The sequence below is a fragment of the Giraffa tippelskirchi genome, chromosome 1, assembly GCF_054371585.1.
Source record: "Giraffa tippelskirchi isolate mGirTip1 chromosome 1, T2T-mGirTip1v1.2.pri, whole genome shotgun sequence".
NCBI lineage: Eukaryota > Metazoa > Chordata > Mammalia > Artiodactyla > Giraffidae > Giraffa > Giraffa tippelskirchi.
In genome coordinates this window covers 162929374-162955753 of record NC_137275.1, presented here as the reverse complement: position 1 = coordinate 162955753, position 26380 = coordinate 162929374, and the positions used below count along the sequence as shown (strand labels likewise).

General features: G+C 39.8%; 1 protein-coding gene across 2 annotated transcripts in view; it reads left to right on the top strand.

Moving 5' to 3' along the window:
- The window catches only part of DOCK8 (dedicator of cytokinesis 8), a 173383-nt gene that overhangs the window by 24335 nt on the left and 122668 nt on the right, over window positions 1-26380 (top strand). For both annotated transcript variants that reach the window (XM_081502767.1, XM_081502760.1), the window contains exons 5-7: window positions 13816-13939; window positions 18371-18583; window positions 22667-22752. In XM_081502767.1, the coding sequence (XP_081358893.1) occupies window positions 13816-13939; window positions 18371-18583; window positions 22667-22752 (423 nt within the window). The remainder of the gene's footprint in view (window positions 1-13815; window positions 13940-18370; window positions 18584-22666; window positions 22753-26380) is intronic.

Genomic DNA, 26380 nt, shown 5'->3' with positions numbered 1-26380 from the left:
CAACTCACTCTTCTTTTTAAAACTTTTTCTCAGATTTATTTTTTATTGAAGTAACATTAGTTTATAACATTATATGTTTTACATCTACAATGTTATATTTCTATTTCTATGTATACTACAGTATGCTCACTACCAAAAAATTTGCTTTCTATCCATCACTATATGGTTGATCACCTTTACCCATTTCATCCTCCTTTTGCCCCTTTTGGTGTAACAGGCAAGTTTGGCCTTGGAGTACAGAATGAAGCAGGGCAAAGGCTAATAGAGTTTTGCCACGAGAACGCACTGGTAATAGCAAACACCTTATTCCAACAACACAAGAGAAGACTCTACACGTGGACATCACCAGATGGTCAACACCGAAATCAGATTGATTATATTCTTTGCAGCCAAAGATGGAGAAGCTCTATACAGTCAGCAAAAACAAGACCAGGAGCAGACTGTGGCTCAGATCATGAACTGCTTATTGCCAAATTCAGACTTAAATTGAAGAAAATAGGGAAAACCACTAGACCATTCAGGTATAACCTAGATCAGATCCCTTATGAGTATACAGTGGAAGTGACAAATAGATTTAAGGGACTAGACCTGATAGACAGAGTGCCTGATGGACTATTGACAGAGGTTCGTGACATTGTACAGGAGACAGGGATCAGGAAAATCCCCATGGAAAAGAAATGCAAAAAAGCAAAATGGCCGTCTGAGGAGGCCTTACAGATAGCTGGGAAGAGAAGAGAAGCGAAAAGGAAAGATATTCTCATCTGAATGCAGAGTTCCAAAAAATAGCAAGGAGAGATAAGAAAGCCTTCCTCAGCGATCAGTGCAAACAAATAGAGGAAAACAACAGATTGGGAAAGACTAGAGACCTCTTCAAGAAAATTAGAGATACCAAAGGAACATTTCATGCAAAGATAGGCTCGATAAAGGACAGAAATGGTATGGACCTAACAGAAGCAGAAGATATTAAGAAGAGGTGGCAAGAATACACAGAAGAACTGTACAAAAAAGATCTTCACGACCCAGATAATCACGATGGTGTGATCACTCACCTAGAGCCAGACATCCTGGAATGTGAAGTCAAGTGGGCCTTAGAAAGCATCACTACGAACAAAGCTAGTGGAGGTGATGGAATTCCAGTTGAGCTATTTCAAATCCTCAAAGTTGATGCTGTGAAAGTGCTGCACTCGATATGCCAGCAAATTTGGAAAACTCAGCAGTGGCCACAGGACTGGAAAAGGTCAGTTTTCATTCCAATCCCAAAGAAAGGCAATGCCAAAGAATGCTCAAACTACCGCACAATTGCACTCATCTCACATGCTAGTAAAGTAATGCTCAAAATTCTCCAAGCCAGGCTTCAGCAATACGTGAACCGTGAACTTCCAGATGTTCAAGCTGGTTTTAGAAAAGGCAGAGGAACCAGAGATTAAATTGCCAATATCCGCTGGATCATCGAAAAAGCAAGAGAGTTCCAGAAAAACATCTATTTCTGCTTTATTGACTATGCCAAAGCCTTTGACTGTGTGGATCACAATCAACTGTGGAAAATTCTGAAAGAGATGGGAATACCAGACCATCTGACCTGTCTCTTGAGAAACCTGTATGCAGGTCAGGAAGCAACAGTTAGAACTGGACATGGAACAACAGACTGGTTCCAAATAGGAAAAGGAGTACGTCAAGGCTGTATATTGTCACCCTGCTTATTTAACTTCTATGCAGAGTACATCATGAGAAATGCTGGGCTGGAAGAAACACAAGCTGGAATCAACATTGCCGGGAGAAATATCAATAACCTCAGATATGCGGATGACACCACGCTTATGGCAGAAAGTGAAGAAGAACTAAAGAGCCTCTTGATGAAGGTGAAGGAGGAGAGTGAAAAAGTTGGCTTAAAGCTCAACGTTCAGAAAACTAAGATCATGGCATCTGGTCCCATCACTCCATGGGAAATAGATGGAGAAACAGTGGAAACAGTGTCAGACTTTACTTGTTTGGGCTCCAGAATCACTGCTGATGGTGACTGCAGCCATGAAATTAAAAGACGCTTACTCCTTGGAAGGAAGGTTATGGCCAACCTAGATAGCATGTTTAAAAGCAGAGACATCACTTTGCCAACAAAAGTCCGTTTAGTCAAGGCTATGGTTTTTCCAGTGGTCATGTATGGATGTGAGAGTTGGACGGTGAAGAAAGCTGAGCGCCGCAGAATTGATGCTTTTGAACTGTGGTGTTGGAGAAGACTCTTGAGAGTCCCTTGGACTACAAGGAGATCCAATCAATCCATCCTAAAAGAGATCAATCCTGGGTGTTCATTGGAAGGTCTGATGTTGAAGCTGAAGCTCCAATACTTTGGCCACCTCATGCGAAGGGTTGACTCATTGGAAAAGACCCTAATGCTGGGTAGGATTGGGGGCGGGAGGAGAAGGGGACGACAGAGGATGAGATGGTTGGATGGCATCACCGACTCGATGAACATGGGCTTGGGTAGACTCCGGGAGTTGGTGATGGACAGAGAGGCCTGGCGTGCTGCAATTCATGGGGTCGCAGAGAGTCGGACACGACTGAGCGACTGAACTGAACTGAACTGAACTTTGCCCCTAACCCTCCACCACTCTGTTCTCTATGTTTTGCAGAGTTTTTTGTTTTTTTTCTACCGACTCTAAACTGCATAGAGATCACTGAGTAGCCTTCCAGATCCTCTTTCATCCCCTCACAAACACATATGAATACTTGTATTTTATATAAATATTTATATATGCCAAATATACACACACATACATATTTTACATACATGCATAATTGTTTTCAATAGTGTCTTTGGCATCTTCCCATATCAAAGACCTATCTATCCCTTTCTTTTAAAATGCTGCCTGGCATTCCAGGTGCGAAGGAATATACCATAAATTACTGACTTCTTTTCTGTTGTTAGACACTGCAGTTGTCTCCATTTTTCATGATATAAATGATACCATAATGAAAATCCATTCACATTTGCCTCTACACATGTGTGAATATTTCTGATGGTAGACGTGGAACCATATAGTCTAGTAAATACTTCCAAATTCTTCTCCAGAAAAGTTGTGTTAATTTACTCCATTACCAGCTGGACATGAAACTGCCATTTCCCTCCATATGCTTGCCAATGCTGGATATTATTGATTAAACTAAAATTTAAATTCCTCTAATCTTATCCTAGTTATTGTTTTTAAACTGGAAGCTATTGCTGCTGCTGCTGCTGCTAAGTCGCTTCAGTCGTGTCTGACTCTGTGCGACCCCGTAGATAGCAGCCCACAGGCTCCTCCGTCCCTGGGATTCTCCAGGCAAGAACACTGGAGTGGGTTGCCATTGCCTTCTCTAATGCATGCATGCATGCTAAGTCGCTTCAGTCATGTCCGACTCTGTGCGACCCCATGGACAGCAGCCCACCAGGCTCCACTGTCCACAGGATTCTCCAGGCAAGAATACTGGAAGCTATTATACTTACTTTAATAATATTGTTTTCTATCATGGAGTTTTCTTCTCTTACTCATCCTAAAATGCCAGTTAAATATACATCTACCATGCACCCTTTTCTCCTTTGCCTTTTACTTCTCTTCTTTTCATAGCTATTTGTAAGGCCTCCTCAGACAGCCATTTTGCCTTTCTTTTTCTTGGGGATGGTCTTGATCACTGCCTCCTGTACAATGTCACAAACCTCTGTCCATAGTTCTTCAGGCACTCTGTCTATCAGATCTAATCCCTTGAATCTATTTGTCACTTTCACTGTATAATCGTAAGGGATCTAATTTAGGTCATACCTGAATGGTCTAGTGGTTTTCCCTACTTTCTTCAACTTAAGTCTGAATTTTGCAATAAGTAGTTCATTTTCTGAGCCACAGTCAGGTCTCAGACTTGTTTTTGCTGACAGTATAGAGCTTCTCCATCTTTGACTGCAAAGAATGTCAGTTCAGTTTGGTTCAGTCGCTCAGTCATGTCCAACTGAGGGGTCTTTGTGACCCCATGGACTGCAGCACGCCAGGCCTCCCTGTCCATAACCAACATCCAGAGTTTACTCAAACTCATGTCTATTGAGTCGGTGATGCCATCCAACCATCTCATCCTCTGTCGTCCCCTTCTCCTCCCACCTTCAATCTTTCCCAGCATCAGGGTTTTTTCAAAGGAGTCAGTTCTTCGCATCAGGTGACCAAGTATTGGAGTTTCAGCTTCAACATCAGTCCTTCCAATGAATATTCCAGACTGATATCCTTTAGGATGGACTAGTTGGATCTCCTTGCAGTCCAAGTGACTCTCAAGAATCTTCTCCAACACCACAGTTCAAAAGCATCAATTCTTCAATGCTCAGCTTGCTTTATAGTCCAACTCTCACATCCATATATGACTACTGGAAAAAACATAGCTTTGACTAGACGGACCTTTTTGGCAAAGTAATGTCTTTGCTTTTTAGTATGCTGTCTAGGTTGGTCATAGCTTTTCTTCAAAGGAACAAGCATATCTTAGCTATTGTAAATAGTGTTGCAGTGAATATAGAGTGTACGTATCTTTTCAAATTAGAGTTTTCTCCAAATATATGCCCAGGAGTGGGATTGCTGGATCATATGGTAGTTCTATTATTAGTTTTTAAGTAGGCCTCTATACTGTTTTTCACAGTGCCCCCCCCAACAGTGTAGGAAGGTTTGTGGAGACCTTTTCAAACAATATTTCATAAGAAATGACTCTTTGAAAAATTTATGAAAATGATTTTGGTTCCAGTTTGCTCTGAGTATGCAAATGGTAGTGGTAAAAACAGAGTAGATTAATGTGTGGTGTGACCAAGCTCCATTTTATAATATTTATTTTCTACTTTTTTAACAGATTTTTGAGAGAGAGCCTCATATGGGATTTCATAAACTTGCTAGCTTTTTCAAAGTTATTCTCACCAATATAAATAGATTCAGCAACATGTATGGGTAAGCTGGTTGGGTAGGCTTTTCTAGTGTATGAAATCCTTAGGGGACTGTCCCTCGTGATTCAAATAAAAAGCTTCATATGATCTAACTTCTGGCACAAAACCACCCAACTCAAATAGTGGAAAATACAGGCAAGTACTAAGTTGCTTCCTAAGATTACACTGCCCTAAATGACAGCACACTGAATTAGTGAATGTTTTTCCTGAGAAATCAAATTTTAAGGGGAAAAATTCCAAAAGGAGTTAACTAACATTAATTTGTTCTAAGGCAGAAATAAAACAGTGAATTTAAATTCATATTTCACACATGCCCTTTGTCTCTCTTAGGGACATGTGCACCTTAGAGGATATTGATGTCAGAGATTCGGTGTCACGTGCTTCTTCATAGGGAAACTTGCATGGGCCACAGAAATAAAAATCAGGAAACAACCCAGTTTAAGACCTTATGTGTGGTAGCCTTGGAGACCAGAACTATATCTGCTTTAACTTTCTTTATTGTTTCATAAAATACACAACTTATTTCCAAAAATGTTTACTTGTGGGTGAACCCCCACAAATCCCCTCCCCAGCACACACATAATCACAGCCATGTGCCTGCCCTCCACCTGCCTCACGTCACCTCTCTCTATGCCTCTGTTTATCCATCAGGTATGGGAATAGACATGAGGTGAATTCTAGGACATTTCCCCCAGATTTAAAGGTAAAGAGTTATATCTTTGTGATTTAAAGGTAAAGAGTTTATACACTATACCTGAAGAAATTCGATTCAGATTTTATCCTCAAAAGAAACTTAAATCTAGGAGAAATGAGACTTTTTGTCTCATTGTTCTTTTGCTATTTGGCTATTGTTCTTTTGCTGTTTTATGTAAGTGGATGCTTTCTTTTCTCTCTTTGGTTTTGTTAGAATGTTTTCTGAAGTCCTTTACGTGGATCTCCAAAGACATAAAAAATGGGCATTTTTTTTTAAAAAAAGATGAGGTACAGAATAGTGTTAAAAATTCATTTCACAACATTTCTACTCTAACCCTGTATCTGTGCCAACCCTCAGGGTTTGGGGATGAAAGCATGAAGACTAGATGTATTCCATGGCTGTGGATTTGAAACCAGAGCAAACTGTGCTCCCCTTCCTCATTCCAGATTTAGCATCTACTTCCCCATTTTAACGTCTCAGAAGGTTGCAGAGCTGCCTGGTGGCAGCAAGAGTAAAGCTGGCTGGAGAGGAGAGGCCAAGGGTTGGCAAGCAAGTAAAGATGACTCATTTCAGAAGTGCCAGCCATAGAAGGCAGAAACCACCATGAAGTAGGTAGTGAGACTGATGGCTGAGTGCCTCCAGCTACCAGAGTGCCAGCCTCATTACCCTACCTGGTCATCTGAGCCAAAGAAAGTCATGTTCCTGTTGAACCTATTTGCAGACAAGAAAGAGACGGAGAAGTAGCCAAGTGGTAGAAAGACTCAGTCTCATGAAAGGAATACAATCTATTCCTTCTCCAGAGAACTGCATTCCTTTTTTTCAAATACTACTGTTACACATCTGGGGACGATCCAAAGACCAAACATGTTTTGAGAGCGTTCTCTTTAGGGACACTGTGGTGGAGTACACAGAATCTGGACCATAGAGTCTGGGACTTGGGTCCAGATGCTGGCTCCTTATGTAATGGCTATAAGACCCTGGGCAAGTGACTTAATCTCTCTGAGCCACAGTTTCCTCAAGTGTGAAACGGTAGGGGGAAATGTTGCTCACTTTGAAGGCCTGTGTAAGGATTGGAAAACAATGCGTGTTCCTTTTCTTCTTTTTCCTCTTTCCCTTCCTATGCCCTTTTCTCTTTCTTTCCTCTCCTTTGTTGTACAATTTGGTGTGAAAACCATCAGAACAAATTAGCCATCCCTGCCTCAGGACAAAGATGAGGCAGGCCAGATGAGCTGAGGAGGGCCGGAATAAGGAGCTGAAGGCCAAACAGGGTGAGGAGGGCACACGTTTAGTAGGCTTGTTGGGCACCGAGAATCAGAACCTACATGGTATGAGGAGGGTATGTGAGCCTGGGGCGGCCTGGCATGTGGTAACAGAGCAGACATTCTGAGTAGAATGAGGGGAGCACACACGTGGAGGAGAAGCCTACCATGAGGGGTCAGAGTCCGGTCAAGGATGTCCTTGTTGGGCGGGAGTGTAGCCTGGCACTAAGCGTCAGCATAGCCTGAAGAGGATATTACATCACAGGGACAACCCTGGTGCAGGGTGTCAGAGTCAGAATTTTAGGGAGGCAACTGGGTGGGGGAGGGGGTGATGTTGGCAATGGTTACATATAAGGGGATTGATACATATTAGGGACAGTAGGTGTCAGATTTTTCACTGCCTGAGAAGTGAGTTAAAAATATGGAAAGCAAGAAAACTAGAATGGATACTGTGATGTTCCACAGTTCAGTTCAGTTCAGTCGCTCAGTCGTGTCTGACTCTTTGCGACCCCATGAATCACAGCACTCCAGGCCTCCCTGTCCATCACCAACTCCCGGAGTCTACCCAAACCCATGTCCATCGAGTCAGTGATGCCATCCAACCATCTCATCCTCTGTCGTCCCCCTTCTCCTCCTGCCCCCAATCCTTCCCAGCATTAGGGTCTTTTCCAATGCGTCAACTCTTCGCATGAGATGGCCAAAGTATTGGAGTTTCAGCTTCAACATCAGTCCTTCCAATGAACACCCAGGACTGATCTCCTTTAGGATGGATTGATTGGATCTCCTTGTAGTCCAAGGGACTCTCAAGAGTCTTCTCCAACACTACAGTTCAAAAGCATCAATTCTGCGGCACTCAGCTTTCTTCACCGTCCAACTCTCACATCCATACATGACCACTGGAAAAACCATAGCCTTGATTAGACGGACCTTTGTTGGCAAAGTAATGTCTCTGCTTTTAAATATGCTATCTGAATGTGATGGTTGCATACTAATTATGATGGATAATGTCCTTGTTTATAGCATATACTCAGTTTCTGACTCTTTCCAGCCCCATGGACTGTAGTCTGCCAGGCTTCTCTGTCCATGGAATTTTCCAGTCAAGAATACCTATTCTTACCATGGCAAGGTGGCAAGAATACCTATTCTTGCTATGGCAAGTTAGCAAGAATACTGGAGTGGGTTGGATACTGGATCCTCTAGGGGGATCTTCCCAACCCAGGGATCGAACCCTAAGTCTCTTGAGTCTCCTGCATCTCCTGTATTGGTCAGCGGACTCTTTATCATCAGTGCCACCTGGGAAGCCCCTGTTTGTAGAAATGACACACTAAAGTATTCAGAGGTAATGGAGAATTAGGTCAACTACTTACTCTCAAATGGTTTGTGAGAGGGAAAAGGCTTTTGTACTATATTTTCAATTTTTCTATAAATTCAAAATTATTTCAAAATAAAAGGAAAATAATATATGTTAGGTGCCTTGCGTTGTAATAAAGACTATTAGTACATCCCTTTTGCCATCCCATGCATTTATTTTGCAGCTGCTTTGAGTATATAGGAGCTGTTGTGCCCAAAGACATTTGAGCGATTCACTCTGCCTCTCAGCCCCCTAACCTGCCACTTTGGGTTGGTTGGTGATAAGCAGTGCCTGACTGGCACAACAGCACTGGTACAAGGGGTATCATAGTCCCATTTCTTGCTTCAAAGTGGGATAGTAGGACAACTTTGCAATGTGAACATTCCAGAGTACCTTGTGTATAATGCCAGGAATTTATCTGAGCCTGCTTCCTTAGTTGACTCCTTCTGCTTCCCCATCTCTCTTACAAGCTTTTCTTTTCCGAAAGTGCACACTCTTCAACAATCACGTGCACTTGAGTCCCTGTCTCAGGCTCAGTTTCTAAGGAATCTCAACTAAGACAATCCCGAGTCCAAGAAATGATAGCTATATTAGCATCAATGATAATACCATTAGCTGCAATACCAGTGTATGTACCATAGATCTAAATACCCTTAATTTGTGGATATGTTGAATTTAAAATCTCCTAACATCCCTATTTCTGCTAAACCATGTTATTTCTATATGGAACATTTACTTTCTTACCTAAACCAAAAGTAGAACTCGGAAAAGCATTCACTTTAGGATTCCACTACTAGAATTCTCCCCCAAACAATTAAACACCTGCATGCAGCTGTTTTCCTGGTTAAACTTGTTCCATTTCACCTCTTACAGGAAGTCTTTGTGGATTTCCTTTCCCAGGCGTGTTGCGAAAACTTATGATTTAAATTGGAATTGTAAATTCCCGTTTTCTGATGTCTTAGTAGCAATGGCTGTCAATGAAGGTAGTTAAGGTTTCTGTTTTTTATCATCTCAATGACTGGGGTGGACTACTGCATTTCACACCCTGAAATGCACTGAGCATCACACACAGTGAAGAATTGTCCCAAATTCAGCATCCAACACAACGATCACATGTCCTTCTGGACATTCAGGGCCATGAAAATCCAGTCTGTAAATATCTGAGCCAAGTCTGTATGCCTTCTTACAAATACTTTTGAACTGAATTTTCCAAGGAAACAGCTTTCATGTAAACATAGGGGAAATTAAGCTTCATGCTGGTTAGAGCTCTACAAGAGTTTCCCCCCATTTTAGAAAATCACATTACTGCCAGCAATGCTGCTTGGTGGTGTTTGAGTCACCCATACAGCATGTCTGTATTGGTTTTGTAGTGTTATATTTACAACGATTCTTCCTGCAGGTACAAACAGCTATTTCATTAAATTCTCTGGTGCAGTCATGTCCAAGCATTTGCATATTTACACACATGCTGTTTTATGTATTATGTTTCTTTTATTTCTCAATAAATAACAGCTGGGACATTTTTATTGACTTATAAAAATAAGAATGTTGAGTTATAAAGATGGTGTTATTAAATATTTGTTATAGAGAAAGAGGATGGTGGGTCTGAGAGATTTGAAAACCCTTGTGTGAGAGGAGTATGATATGACATTTGCTTGTTAGAGTTTCATTTGTTCTCCTGTTCAACAAAGGTTTAGAAAATACCTCCTGAGAATAAGGCATCAAAGAGGATGCAAAGAGGAATACACAGGAATCCTAGTTCAAAGGAATCTCTGTCTTCAGCGAAGTCATAGTCTAGTGAGAAAGAGCACATATTTAGCAGGGGAGGTAAAAATTTAGACAAGTAATTAGACTGTAATATAGAGCATGATGAAAGCTTGTATGAGAAAATTCACAGAAGGAAGCAGTTAATTCTGGCTAGGTCAGGGAAGGCAGGTGCAAGGGCTGGCCTGTGAATTGGGCTTTTGTGGGAGTGGATTTGTGAGGATGGGGAATCTGAGCATAACAGGTCAAGAGTGGCTCAGTGATTTCCACAGCTAGATTGCTGTTTGTAACTGTATAGGCTGATGAGCCTGGATTGCTTTCCATACTTTTAGAAAGCAAATAGCTAAGCACCTTGACAGCCAGCATAAGAAATGCATGTCATAATAAGCAATTATTGATCAGGGAGACATTTTTATGGTGTTTTGGGAGTAACTGAATTATATGCACTGATGTGTTTGAATTATAATTGTTTACCAGTTCACTGGGAGTAAAATATGGAGTAATAAAACAGATGATACCCCATTCCTTGATATCCCAGCTCTCCTTGAGCATGACCTTCCTTCAGAATTAGCTTAATCACCCAGGATGAAAGACAAAGTCTAAGGGCTTTTATGATGCTGCTCATAACACTCATCAAATGTTTCACTATGGATAATAGACCAAAAATAAATAGCATGTAAACAAGTTTAATTACTTGAGAGCTCCACTCTCCATCAAGACACCAAACACATTCTTAAGTTATTCTCTCTTTAGTTCATTAAAGAAAATTACAGAGGAAATAATGATTAAAATATTTACTGTTACCCAAAGGATGGCAGTAAACAGCAATCCATACAAAATTATCAAAATATATGGAAATAAGATGAGATAAATATGCAACCATGGCACTGTCTGTTCATTAGATTTAATGATCATTTTCAAAAGTCATGAAGAGAAAAAGCGTGATTTTTAGAGCAGAGACAGTAAACTTTGTGCTATAGACAGTAAAAAAGTAGAATGGAATTATTCAAGGCATAATTCCAGTCTAAGTAACACAGACAAACATTTCAAGTAGGAAAATATATTTCTCTCAAAAGGAAACCATGAATTTTGTGCTTCTGTGCAGTTTCATCTTTCCCTAATACATTAAAAATCTAGAAGTTTCCCCTATCCTTCATGAACACACTATTTGTCTGATTTAAAAGTCTCAATTATAGAACCTGAGTGGCAAATGTCCTATCGCATTATGAGAGTGGGAAGGAACACAAATGGCCATTACTCTACTCCCCTGGCCCCTAAGTGGGATTCAAAGCCATTATCATAGATAGCAAGGACATAAAAGACTATCCCTAGATATTACAGAGAAATGTAATATCAGCAAGGAGATAATTGAGGAATAAAAGAGCAACTAAATCAGTGTTTGACTGTATGGTTATGGATAACAAAGGCATGTTCATAGAAAACTAAGTGGCTTCATTAAGTTTGGTCCTCCAGAGAAAAGTAGTTTTTTCCCTGTGATGCCTTAAAACATGAGATCAAGTTTTGGGTTCATTCCTCTGACATACTGATATAAGTGCTTTTTCTGAAGTCCTCAGAAAACCTTGTTTCACGTGAAAGGAATATTTTGGATTGGTTGAATTGGAACTAGAACAGCCCTAAAATACAATTCTTAAGATTTTTCAAATCTTATCTTTATTCCATGTATATATGCATTGTAGTGCCTATCATGTAAAATCTACCATGGACCTTTACGTTAAAGGAAATCTTCAACAACTCTGAGTTGTACCCTTTTTTCCCTTTGTTTATAATATCTTATTTATTGGTCTAGTTTAGATTCTTTGTCAGTTGACAGGGACAATTGAATGATGTTCTCTAATACCATTTAATAAACATCATCAAGTAGTTGCAGATATTTATTGAATTATTGCCATAAGCCAAGAAATTTTCTATTTTACATATGTGAATGTATTTATTGCATGCAATAGAACTGATGAAGTAGGTATTAGTTTAATTTCTATTATTCTGATAACAAAGTTGAGACAGAAAAAAATAGAGTAATTTGCCCTAGGTCATACAGCTTATAAACTGTGGAGCCAGGACTTGAATCCATTTACTCCTGCTCAACAAAACCCATCATTCTGTAAAGCAATATAATAAACCATAGCAAAGTATCAGACCTTATGTTTAATGAGTATTAAGTGTAAACAGTATCCTAATCAGTGTCAGGCATAATCCTCAACTTCTATCCATTGATTTTGAGGTAATTGTAATTCATGCTTTTTAGATTACTGTTCTGTGAGTTTTGACAAATGCATACAGTTGTGTAACCACTATTACAATCAAGACACAGAACGGTCCAGTACCCGCCCCCCTAAATTGCCCCCGGCCTCTTGCGGTCACTGTCTTAACCCCCAGACTCTGGCAGCCACTGATCTCTTTTCTGCCTCTACAGCTTTTCCTTTTCCAGAATGTCATGTAAATGGAATCATACAGTTATCTTTTTATTTTTTTCCTGACTCCTTTCACTTAGTATTGAATACTTGCTCTGTGCCCCTGTGCATAACCCAACATTTCACCCCTCCCAAAGAGTTGTCAACTGTATTTGGATTATTGCTAGTAGCTCTCTTACATTTCCTGCTTTGTCTGTCTTCTGTTTGATCTACGTAATAAATCCTAACCTCGTTTTACGTCCCTTTACCAACTTCCTCAATGGTTTTCTAATAGTGCGGGAAATCAAACAAGAAGGGTGCATGTTTGAGTGGTTGAGTTTGCAGCATGTTTTCCAAGAAGGCTTTGAGTCAGAAAAATAGGGAATGCACATGTTGGTTTCTATAGTTATTATTTGACAACTTATATCTGTTGCCTTTTTTTGTAATAGTCTGACTTGTTTCTCCAAAGACAGTGCTAGACATTACATTAAACCCTTTCCATAGCAACACATTTTTAAAAAAATTGAAGTGTAGTTGATTTACAATAGTGTGTTAGCTTCAAATGTATAGCAAAGTAATTTAGTTATATATGAATTTATATATGTATGTTTCAGAATATTTTTCATTATAGGTGATTATAAGATATTAAATAGTTTCCTGTGCTATACAGTAAATCCTTGTTGCTTATCTATTTTATATGTAGTAGTTTGTTAATCCCATACTCCTAATTTATTCCTTTCCCCTTTAGTAACTATGTGTTTCTGTGACTTTGAACCTGTTTCTGTTTTGTATATAGCTTCATTTGTATTTTATTTTAGATTCCATATATAAGTGATATCGTATAATATTTGCAACACTTATTAAAACAACGTTAATGACATGCATGGAATAGCGATTGAGAATGGTAGCAAAGATTTTCGGTACATAGGTCATTTAATTCTATTTTTCTTAACCACGTCCTGCCTTTTTTATTCTTTACTAAGAACACTGATTTGAAGATTAAATGTTTTCCTCTATTTTTATCTTCAAATGACCTTTATTCCCTGCTTCTGCACTTGGCTAGATTTATTCCAGCCTCTTACACTGGGGTCATAGTTCAGCTTCAGCTTGGAGCCAAATGCCCCACAGCTGAAATGACCACACCTCTGAAGTGGCATTTTCTCAGGCCACTCCTGCCTTTAATAATGAGCCAGCGAGGAGGCAAGTTTGTATCTCTTTACAACAGAGCCTTGTGTTAGGCCTGGTGCACAATTAGATGTGAAGAATTACAATTGGTCCTCTCTTTGCAAGATCTTTCAGAACCATGTCTGCACTTAAGCCGTTACTTTTATTTTTGGACTAATGATTTTGCCTCCTTCTCTCTCCCTCTCCCTCCTTCTCTTATTTAATAACAACAATGAAAGGAACCAAGGAAGTTCAGAGATTTGCAGCTTTAAAAAGACTGGATCCCGAAAAGATTTTCATAAGACGCTTCAGAAACAGACATTTGAGTCAGAAACCTTGGAGTGCAGTGAACCCAGCGCTCAGGTATTTCCTATCAACAAACATGGTTGCCAGGTTACCGAACTGTTCTGCTGTGGCATGCTGTCGATTTTTTAAAAAACTAAACTAATAAAAAGGCTAGACACATAGGATATTAGAATAGAAGGAGCTCTACCATTTAGTCAGTGATATTTTTTTCACACTTGTTTGTAGCTATATAAATTGGTGTTCAAATAAAAGTAGATAAAAGTGGAGGGGCTCTAACTTGGGGGGGATTTGGGCCCATCCCTGTAATGATTCCGGCAGATACTCAGGGGTACCCCCATGCCTCAGGCAGCCTGCAGTGTGAGTGAAAGCCCCTCCCTGGGGCAGACTGCCTGGCTCTCTCTGTGATTCTACCACATACCTACTCTATAACCTCAGACAGGATAACTCAACTCTCTGGTCTTCAGTTTTCTCCCCTGGAAAACAAGGATGATAAAAGTACACAACTGGTAAAGTTGTTTGAGTATTAAGTGAGTTAATATGTGTGAAGCATTTAAGACAGTGCCAGCTCACACTTTGTGTCCAATGAATGCTGTTATTATTACTATTACTATTACAAAGTAGTTACAATTTAAAAGTCAGTACTCTATACACCTGCTTTCATAGCAGCATTATTCACAGTGGCCAAAAGGTGGAAACAACCAAGTGTCCATGGACAGATGAAGAGATAAACTAAATGTGGCATATACATAAAATGGAGTATTACGTGTGTGTGTGCTAAGTGGCTTCAGACGTGTTCGATTCTTTGTGACCCTATGGACTGTAGCCCACCAGGCTCCTCTGTGCATGGGATTTTCCAGGCAAGAACACTGGAGTGGGTGCCATGCATCCTCCAGGAGATCTTCCTGATCCAGGGATTGAACCCCCATTACTTAGGTCTCCTGCATTGGCAGGCGAGTTCTTTACCTCTAGCACCACTTGGGAAGTCACAGTGGAGTAGTTATTCAGCCTTAAAAAGGGGGGAAATTCTGACACATATTCTACAACATGGATGAACCTTGAAGACATTACACTAAGTGAAATAGTGTTCTAAGTGTTAGTCGCTCAGTCGTGCCCGACTCTTTGCGACCCCATGGACTGCAGCCCACCAGGCTCCTCTGTCCATGAGATTTTCCAGGCAAGGATACTGGAGTGGGTTCCCATTTCCTTCTCCAGGGGATCTTCCCAACCCAGGGATCGAACCCGGGTCTCCTGCACTGCAGGCAGATTCTTTACCGACTGAGCTACAAGGGAAGCCCATAAGCCAGTTACAAAAGAATCAATACTGTATGATTCCATTTATGTGAAGTACCTGGAATATTCAGATTCATAGATGTATAAAGTTAAAATGGTAGTTGCCAGAGGCTGCGGAGAGGTAGGAATGAGGAGTTCTTGTTTAATAGGTATAGAGTTTCTGTTTTACAAAACGAGTTCTGGAGACTGGTTGCACAACAGTATAAATGTACTTAACATTACTGAGCTGTACACTAAAAAATGATGAAAATTTTATATTACATGTACTTACCACAATTTACAAAAGATTTTAAAAGCCAGTGCTCTGGTCCAGTCTGTCCATTTTATAGGTTAAAAAAAATTAAGCATAGAGGAAGAAATGTGTCCAAGTTTGCACAGGACTTCTAAACCTGTATAGTTTTCAGCTTTCAGGTGCCCTCATAACACAAGCATCTTACCATGCTGAATATGACTAGAGGTTTTAGATAATACCTATTTCAAACTACAGCCAGGCTGACTACTCATCTCTGCAGAGGAATCAGACATCAATTCTCGAGCTGAATCTAGTGGGCTTACTGAAACGTGGAATATCTGTATGCCATCCTCTATGGGAAATTTCAGGGGGTTTTCAATGGTAATTTTGACTAAATTCTGCTTTCATCATGTAGATGACCAACTAAATTGTTCGCTTGTTTCAGTCAGACAGAAACCACACTAGATATTTCTTCTGAAGAAATTTTACATAGGGAATTAGTAAAACATATTTTTGAGGACTGAGAGAACCAAAAAGGAAAATTGAAGTCTTACAGAAATTGTAACTACAAGAAAGAGCACACCACTCTAGGGCTGGTGTCTGTGGCAGTGAGTCTCAAACCTAAGAGTCATTGGAATCCCCCTGAAGGGCTTGTTTGAACACAGATTGCTGGCTCCACACCAGAGTTTCTGTTTCACTGCAGCTGGAGTGGGGACTTGAGAATTTGAATTTCTCATGAGCATTCCCTAGGAAATGCTGATACTGCTGGTCCCAGGACTGTGTTTGAGAACCATGGGTCTAGTGGGAGGAACTTGGAGTTATCAGAACCTGCAAGCTCAGAAGAGAGGCCTCAGAGCTGGGACTCACATACCTGAGGAGGGGGCATAGCCTAGCTAGTGGTGTCATCAGAGGAAAGACCTCACAAGGGCTGAGAGTCTGGACTCAGACTTCCTGGAAGAAAGAATTGCCCAGTTGATGCTGGTACCTCCAAGGAAGGTAAGATGAGGGTTTTTCTGAAAGTGTTGGAAGAAACAGAAAACTAAAAGCAACTGCCACTACCAAGATGAGAAGAACTGCAGGCAGAGAGGAAGCAGCCAGTCCCTTCTCCCTCCACCAGCCATGCAGAACCTAAAGGAAGAAGTAGCAAAGCAGAAACAGGATTTGCTAAACGCAGACCCAGCATCACAGAGCAGAGTATAAATATAAAGGGTGGTCTCAAAAGGTGAATGAGCAGCACACCCATTCCTCACTCCTCCAGCACACCAAGTCATTGGCTGGGTTTCAGAGGCAAGTTATACAAAAGTGTGTGTTTTTAAGTATAAACTAATACTCATCATGGAGAGATGGTCAGACAGGCAGCATCTTCCCTTTCAGTCATTCTTAGGAACCTTTTTGAGTGGAATTGTGAGGTCAAATGCCTGAATTTACATAATTTAAATATACACACACACACACACACACACACACACACACACACATATATATATGATATGACTCCATAGTACAAATATATTTCATAAAAATTTGATTATATAATATTATTTAACTTCTTTTTTCTTATTAACAAGAAAGTATACTATGATCATCTTTCTCTTCTAATGACAGCATGTTCTTCTTTTTGTTTAAAGGCTGAATAACATTCTATCATATGAAAGTTCCAAAATCCCTTAATCTCAAAACTTTATTTTTTGGGGGGATTCTTAGGTTGTTTTTATTATTTTATTACTACAAACAGTGTTCCAGAGATACTCTTGTCCTCACACCTTTGTTTACTTGTCCAGTTGTGGCCTTTAAATAAATTCTGGAGACAGATACAGATGTTGATCCTTTTAAAGAGTCTTGGGTAACCCAATTAATTTTCCCAAGAATCTTATAAATTCTAAGATGAACAAAATTTTTAGTAACTTAAATATTAATATTGGTTAATATTGTGTGTGAATGTGATTGTTAACACATTCAGTTTAGATAAAATTTATGACCTAGGAGAGCAGGACTTTTATGAGGTAGACAGATGTCACCAAAAAAATTTTTTGATAATTTTATTTATTTGTTTATTTTTGGCTGTACGGGGTCTTCATTGCTGCACAGGACCAAAACTGTTTTATAGAGTTATTTCACAGTAGTATGTCCATTTAATAATACTTTGAGAATAACATTTTACCATATATTTTACAGATATTTGTAATAGATCTGTCTGTGTTCTTACAACATATTGTTGCTTTTGGCTTTATATTTTTTGCCAGGTCTCGAGTTAGGTATCCAGTTTACAATTTCCAAGACGTTTCTAATGGAATAAAGCATCCTCTTTTTGATTGAAATTTTTTCACGCACGCTGCAGTTGAGTGAATACTGCTGAAATAGCAAGTGCTTTTTTTCCCCCCCTCTGGTGCTTATTCCTGTAACTGTTACTAAAGTCCTGTAGGAAAGTGTTCCCATGCCCACATTTCTGTCTTTGGAAACATGCTTTGGAGTTTATATAAAGTTTAATTTGGAAAGCTCCTCATGGATCATCTTATTTTCCAGTTTTGAAAGCCAAGTTCTGGAGTTGAGATTAGCATGAGGTCTCTTTATTCCCCAATCCAGTCTCCCCCTGCTTTTTTTAACACCTTATTCCACTTCTGTTCTGCTTAAGCACAAGACATGTGTATGGTTCATAGGAGGCTTGGCTCCCAATCTCCAGAAAAGAACACCCCCTCAAACTAAAAGCACTACAGTACTATTGTCAAACTTTTCCTCAAGAACGGGTGTATCTACATCTGATGCGTTAATCACCTGCTTCCAGGCAGGAGAGAGACATCCAAATTTAATATATTCAGTCCAGGAAGCTATGATGTGATTCTTGTCAGAGACTCCTTGAGGCCTGCTTCTGCAGTCCCCCGTTGGAGCCATCTTGAGACATCCCAGACCCTTTAGTTCTCATTTGAAGCCCATGATCTCTCTCATGAAGCCATGTCTTTTTCTTACAGGCAGGTCTCCGCCATCTGAACGTGCTGTGTGATGTCTCTGGGAAAGGTCCCAACACTGCCTGTGACTTTGACCTCCGCAGCCTGCAGCCTGACCCGAGGCTGGAAAACCTTGTACAACAAGTGAGCACTGAGGACTTCGAGAAGCAGAATGAGGAGGCCCGGAGGACCAATCGGCAGGCCGAGCTCTTTGCCCTTTACCCATCAGTGGATGAGGTGGGTACAACTGTCTCCACACTGGATAATTTCAGGGAAGACACAGAGGGCCTCCTAGGAAAATATTATTGCTTGTCATTATTGTATAGCAATGTCAGGATGCTTAATTGTGTGATTTCTGGGCTGTGTTTTTCAGTAAGGCAAGCCTGTGTAACAACAGAGCAAATTACTGATCAGTCATACCCTGGTGGCTCAGTGGTAAAGAATCTACCAGCAATTCAGGAGGCGCAGGTTTGATCTGTGAGTCGAAGGTCCCCTGGAGGAGGGCATGGCAATCCACTCCAATATTCTTGCCTGGAGAATCTGATGGACAGAGGAACCTGGCAGGCTACAGTCCTTGGGGTTGCAAGGAGTCAGATACAACTTAGCAACTGAGCACACACGCTACTCAGTCTGGTGGCTTACTTACTAGTGTCCTGAATTTGCTTCAGCTTTATTTTTTTCTCATCCATATTTTCCAACCACCTTGCTTTTCTCATCTATTTATTTTTTTTGCAGTGGCCTCAAATCCTCATTTTTAATTGTCAGAGGGCTCAAATCCTCTTCTGAATGAGGAAGATTAAATATGAATAATATGGACAGTGTTATCATCTCCATCCTTCATATTGCAAAGTAAGAATCAGAGAGGTTAAATAACTTGTTCAAGATTCAGCAGGCAGATTGAATTATAGAACGGGGATCATAACACATTAACTCCAAGTTTTATGTTTAACTGTTTATCTATATATGACTATACCTAATGGAAATCCAAAGATGACATAAACAATCACATCTTGTAACTTTTCAGTTTCCACCTGTAGATTTAGAACTTTTTACCAAATTTGTCAAGAAATATTATATCTGACCGATACGACCTTCACATTCCTCTTCCTCCCAGTTCCCTGATAGAGGTGCCAACAGGTAATAATGACCCGAAATGGGTACCAGAAGAGAAGAAACAGTTAAAGGGTGAGGAGGAGACTTACAGTGAGACATCAGCTCATTAAAATCTACTTCACTAGATTAAATGGGAGGATATCCAGGCTTGATTACAAGGATGAATCATAGACCGTTTTGAAGGAATTGTGTTTTATGGTCTTTAAATGGTGCAGAAACTCAGTTGAGACTAAAAGTTACGATCTAGCAGACATCCTAATGCGGCCTGCTTCACTAACTGGAGAGGATTCTTTGTGATTAGTGTATAGGTTATTTGGAAATTGAAAAGTCTAAAATACTTCAAGGCCTCTATATTGGCCCTTTAATGTGTTGAAGTTGTACACACAAAAATTACATTTGCTCTTATAACTTGTACTTTCTCCAAAGAAAGTCCTGTAGAAAAAAGGGGTAACTTTCTTACCTACTATGAAATGACTACAAATGCTGATTTTTTTGGACAACACATTCATGAAATTATTTTATGTTATTATTACTACTTTATGTCCTTGTGAAGAAAATTAGAAGAGAGGTGAACTATTATATCCAAATTATGACTGAGTATACAGGGGAGGCAAAATTAGAATTCAACCACCAAGCTTCTATGTGGTAAGTTCTTTCCCTGATTCACTCTGATTCTGTAAAAGGCATGTGCTGATCCCTAAGAGAGGTGCACTATTCTCCAGATCACAGGGGAGTTTGCATTAGGACTCTTCTGGGTTGCAAGTGATAGAACCCAACTAAAAACAAATAATTTTTTTTTAAAGTGGAGACTTATTGGCTTGTAATGAAATCTCAAGCAGGGAGATGTGAAGTTGGCCTCTGGTTCCACTGGGTCTGCTGACAGAAGAACCTCATCTCTCATATTATCCCTTTCTCTCTTGTGATCCCTCTCTCTTTCTCACTGTAAATATCTATCTGTTTTCTCTCAGGAAGAGGAAAACAAGAGGTGTCCATGACTTCATATTTCCTCTTCTGCTTCACTGGCAATTCATTTTTATTTCAGATAACTGTAAAAGTGCAAGAAATTCACATAGTTTAGAGGAGACTTGGGAAACATATGAACATATAGACCTTGTTTGGAACCTGAATTAACAAACTAACTATAAAAAAAACAGACAGTTGGAGAAGTTTGGAGCTGACTACATATTTCATGAAAATAGGAAATTATTATTAATTTTTAAAAATTAATAGTAGCATTATAGTATATGTTTTATCTTTTAGTCCTTATCTTTTAGAGGTCTCTACCGAAATACTCACTGATGAAATTATATGATCTTTGGGGCCTTGTTCTGAGCAATCTAACATTGAGTGGGGGAGTAGTAAGTGAGAGTACATGCTGTGTGCTGTGTTAAGCTGCTTCAGTCCTGTCTGACTCTTTGAGACCCCATGGACTATAGCTCACCAGGCTCCTCTGGCCGTGGTATTCTCCAGGCAAGAACACTGAAGTGAGCTGCCATCCCCTCCTTTGGGGGACCTTCCTGACCCAGGGATGAGACCAAATTGCCCATAAGTCAAAATTGTTGAAGCTAGGTGATGGTTACGTATGATCCATTACAGTATTTCCTCTACTTTTGTATATGCTTACAATTTTCCAAATGAAAAGCCTTTTAAAAGTATACCAAAGTTTTGAATCCAGACCAAAAGCAGAGTGTTTTTACAGTGAGGCTGTTTTCCAGTAAGGGGCCCCTTCCCTTTTAGATGTGTTCGTCCTGATCACCCTGAAAGTTCCAGCTTGCTCTGAGGGCCTTCACCTCAGTGTGGGCCTCAGAACAGCACCTTCTCTGAAACAGCTCAGCAATTCCACCCACCAAACTGTTTAACACAAAGGGGAATTGAAAGTTAGAGCGGTGGTGAGTTTATACCTGGGACTATTCCACCAAACTGGTCACAGATTTAATAAGAAGATGACTTTATTGCTATTTTAAAAAATTCTTCTGGTTGCTATCGGGTATTTGGGATGTCATTTATAGCCCAGGAATTGAGAGTAACACTGAAACATATGCATTACCATATGTACAATAGATAGCTAGTGGGAAGTTGCTGTATAACACAGGGAGCTCAACTTGGTGCTCTGTGATGTACTAGAGGGATGGGGTAGGGGGTGGGAGGGAGGTTCCAGAGGGAGGGGACATAGGTATACTATAGCTGCTTCATGTCGTAAGGCAGAAACCAACACAACATTGTAAAACAATTATCCTCCAATTAAGAATAAATTTAAAAAATATAATTAGACATGGCCCTATTCGTTGGACACTTGTGAGCTGCAGACCATTCATCAGAGTTTGTATAACTACTACAAGAGCAGGAATTTAAGTTCCCAGGACGACTTGCACTGTCAGTCTTTGCATCCATGACTATAATTAAGATACTGTGATAGTTCACATTTGAATTTTTTAATTAATTTTTCTTGGAGTATAGGTGCTTCACAATGTTGTGTTAGTTTTTGCGATATAGCAAAGTGAATCAGCTAGCTGTATGTATACTTGATACTTCCCTTTAAGTCTTTGGTCCCTATGTGGTGAAATAGACAGACATATCTCTTAAAGTGTCATTACTAAGCTTTTCAGTTCTTAGAGCTTTAGCAATTTCTAGCTGGACATGTCTATTTAGAACCTATAAATTCAGCCCCAAATCTCTATCGTCTATTTAAGGAAACTGTGAACCAAGAAAGCCACTGTATTACAGTATAATGGTTTACAGTTTTAGGTGAAAATTTCTGACTCAGATCTCAAATCTGAAACTCACATATTTACTAGTAAAGCCCTCGGCAGGAGAAATATTCTGATTGTGTCCTTAGAGCCAGCAAAAAAAAAAAAAAAAAGTCAACAATAGGTATAAGATTTTGCAATGCCATCTGGTGGATGTTACTAAGCCTTATCTATGTTCACACTTCCTTCCTTCCTCTTTTGGTCTCTTTGTCTTAAATGTTTGGTTGTCTGAAAGGAGAAAAATGTTTGCTGTAAATGCTGACTTTGAAGCATGGGGGTTGGATAATAAACTCTTATAAAAGTTGACGTATTATTCTGTGATTAGAAATAAAGCAAATGCAGCTTGTCTTGCATGGTAGATAGCAGTCTTTCCTTCCCTTGGTTAACTGCAGCTGGTTAATTCACTACTGATTTCATGGGAATTCACTACTGATTTCTTTTACAATGTGATTAATAATAGGAGGATGCTGTGGAAATACGTCCGGTACCAGAATGTCCCAAGGAACATCTGGGAAACAGAATATTGGTCAAGTTGCTGACTCTGAAGTAAGTATCAGCAAACACTACCTACTCCATTGAGATCTGTCTTGCTTTTCAGATACAGACTGTGTCTTTCTCATCAGAGCTTGAATCGGGGAGCACCCCAACACACTTTTAACAGTGGGCAGCTGTGAAGTAGTAGAAAGACCAGAGTTCAGAATCAGGTAGTCCCAGATTCTATTCCTGCCAGGCCTTTGACAGTCATTCTACTATGAAAAGGAAGACGAACACTAAGGTTACATGTATAGGTAATTAATTGAGTGAAATGTCCTGCGTTAAGAAAAATAGCAGTAAAAGCCAGAGGTGTGTTGGAGTCCACTCTAACTCACGAGAGCTCAGTGTATGCTTCTCTTCCCAACTCTCTATTCAGTGAAGTCACGTTGGTAGTTTGAAATTAGCCATGGTGGAATGGTAGAAATATTTACAATATTGAAATCAGAAAATGCTACAAGTTAGATCCTTTTCATTTGTAGAGACTTATATGCATTTCCCAACATACCACTATTAAAACACAATGAAAAAATGCGACTAAAACTCAGTTTCATTGCCAGAGGACACTAGAGCGTAGTGGGGACTGTAGCAAACTATCCTATGGGGGCACTCACTACTAGCTTGGGCCAACTCTTGTCATCCAAATGAACTGACTCATTTTGATCAGTTGTCTGATTTTTTTTAAAGAGAAACCAGAAATGCAGATTTTTCTGCATGATTTCCTGACTTAAAAATGTTCTCATTTCCTTCTTTAGTAACACACATTTCAAACAGAACATGTCTGAAATCTGGATTCATCTCATGGGTCACGTTTGCTTGAAAGCAATTATTTTTAGCTTTTTGATTGTGTTTAAAAGTCACACATCTTCTATATGTGTATTAATTTTGTACTTGTGTATTAAATATTATATGTATTACAAAATAGGCATAAGTGAAACATTTTGAAGGATGAACTCAATCATTTAAAATAAATTATAGTATTTTATTCCTGAATTCCAGTGGATTGTTTTTCCTAACCCTGGAGTGTTTGCATGCCTCTCTTTCCTCTTTACAGACGATTGCTTTGGAGAATTAGTTCTTCCACTTTTTCAAATGATAGGCACTTTTGAAAATATTGAGTTGTAACTGCTCTCAGTTCAGTTCAGTTCAGTCGCTCAGTCATGTCTGACTCTGCGACCTCATGGACTACAGCACTCCAGGCTTCCCTATCCATTGCCAACTCCTTGAGCTTACCCAAACTCATGTCCATAGAGTCAGTGGTGCCATCCAACCATCTCATCCTGTCATCCCCTTCTCCTCCTGCCTTCACTCTTTCCCAGCATCATGGTCTTTTCAAATGAGTCAGTTATTCCCATCAGGTCGCCAGAGTATTGGAGTTTTAGCTTCAGCATCAGTCTTTCCAATGAATGTTCAGGACTGACTTCCTTTCGGATGGACTGGTTGGATCTCATTGCAGTCCAGGGGACTCTCAAGAGTCTTCTCCAACACCACAGTTCAAAAGCATCAATTCTTTGGTGCTCAGCTTTCTTTATAGTTCAACTCTCACATCCGTACGTGACTACTGGAAAAACCATAGCTTTGACTAGACAGACCTTTGTTGACAAAGTAATGTCTCTACTTTTTAATATGCTGTCTAGGTTGGTCATAGCTTTTCTTTCAAGGAGCAAGCGTCTTTTAATTTTATGGCTGCAGTCACCATCTACGGTGATTTTGGAGTCCAAAAATATAAAGTCTCTCACTGTTTCCATTGTTTCCCCATCATTTGACATGAAACAATGGGACCAGATGCCATGATCTTAGTTTTCTGAATGTTGAGTTTTAAGCCAACTTTTTCACTCTCCTCTTTCATTTTCATCTAGAGGCTCTTTAGTTCTTCTTCTCTTTCTGCCATAAGGGTGGTGTCTTCTGCATATCTGAGATTATTGATATATTTCCCATCAGTCTTGATTCCAGCTTGTACTTCATCCAGCCCAGCATTTCTCCTGATGTACTCTGCATATAAGTTAAATAAGCATGGTGACAATATACAGCCATGATGTACTCCTTTTCCTATTTGGAACCAGTCTGTTGTTCCATGTCCAGTTCTAACTGTTGCTTCTTGACCTGCATACAGATTTCTCAGGAGGCAGGTCAGATGGTCTGATATTCCCATCTCTTTCAGAATTTCCCAGTTTGTTGTGATCCACACAGTCCAAGGCTTTGGCCTAGTCAGTAAAGCAGAAGTAGATGTTTTTCTGAAACTCTCTTGCTTTTTCCATGATGCTCTCTCTACCTAGGCAAAACTAGGTAGGCATAAAAATTTTTCATACCCTATTAGGAAAGTCATCCATCTGTTGAAGTCAATTCATGAACCCCTTAGGCAGCACCTGGTTTGCCATTAGGGCACTTGGATTTTGGATTTAAGACTGTGTTTCAGCCCTGGGGACTTCTCTGGAATTTTGAGTTCTTATAAATAAAGTAGTTAGACCAGATCATCCCAAAGTTCCTATGTGCTGTAAATTTCCGATTCTAATGTGGAGCCTCACCAATTCCTCTCCTCAGAACACAAGCCAGCATGACTGCTTACACAGTTGTGGAGCTCTCTTGATGTAGCACTCTCCTCAAGTCAATGCTACCAGTTGGTGGGGGAGTTAGAACTTTTTGTCTTGTACACAGAGATGAGCAGCCAATAAGCCAGCTTTGTGTTGAGCAATGGGTACATAAGGGCAAATGCTGGTCCCTGGAATATGACCCAGCTAGGGGAAACTCTTAGCCCTTCAGCAGGAGGACTAAGTGGAAGTGGCTGTTCCATCCCCCTCTGCACTCATCATTCAGGAAATCCACCCTATTGTCTGAGGCTCTCACCCACCCCCACAGGAAGTGCATCAGGCCACTGTTGGCTGCAGTAGCTCTGCTCTTTAGGATTGGAGGAATTCTACCCTCTGATGCTTGACACTCAGCCTCCTAGATGTTTTCTATAAGTAAATGGCAGCTTGTCTCACAGATGGGAAGACATGGCCACTAAGACTATTGTTAAAAAAATAATCGTGTCACTTGGATTTCTCCTGATGAAATTTGTGAAGTGTAGTTTCTAATGATTTTTTCCCCAACTACCAAAGCAGAAATTAAAGAGAACTGTAGTATTTGCTCAGTCTTTGACCTGTCCCAGTGTCTTAAATAGTATTCATACCAATATATACCTGCAAGAGAGGAGATGTAGCTTTCGCTACTTTAAATAAACTGGACAAAAGAAAGCAAGTTCTTATAGGTAACCCTGGAATGTTTAAATATGAACAATAAAAATTATGTTAATGACAATGATAAATTTTATTTGTCATAAAAAATATTAAATAATAATGTTAAATTTTATTTGTGGTAAAATATAGATAACATAAAATTTGCTGTCATATCCATTTTTCACAGGTATTTCAGTGGCAGTAAATGCATTCACATTGTTGTACAGCTACTGCCACCATCTATCTCCATAAATCTTCTCATGTGCCCAAACTGGAATTTTATACCCACTAAACAATAACTCGCATTTCTATCTTCCACCATTCCCTTATGGAAATGGAATTATACAATGTTTGTCCTTTGGTGACTGGTATATCTCACTTACACAGTTTCTTCAACGTTTGTCCATATGGTAGGATGTGTCAGAATT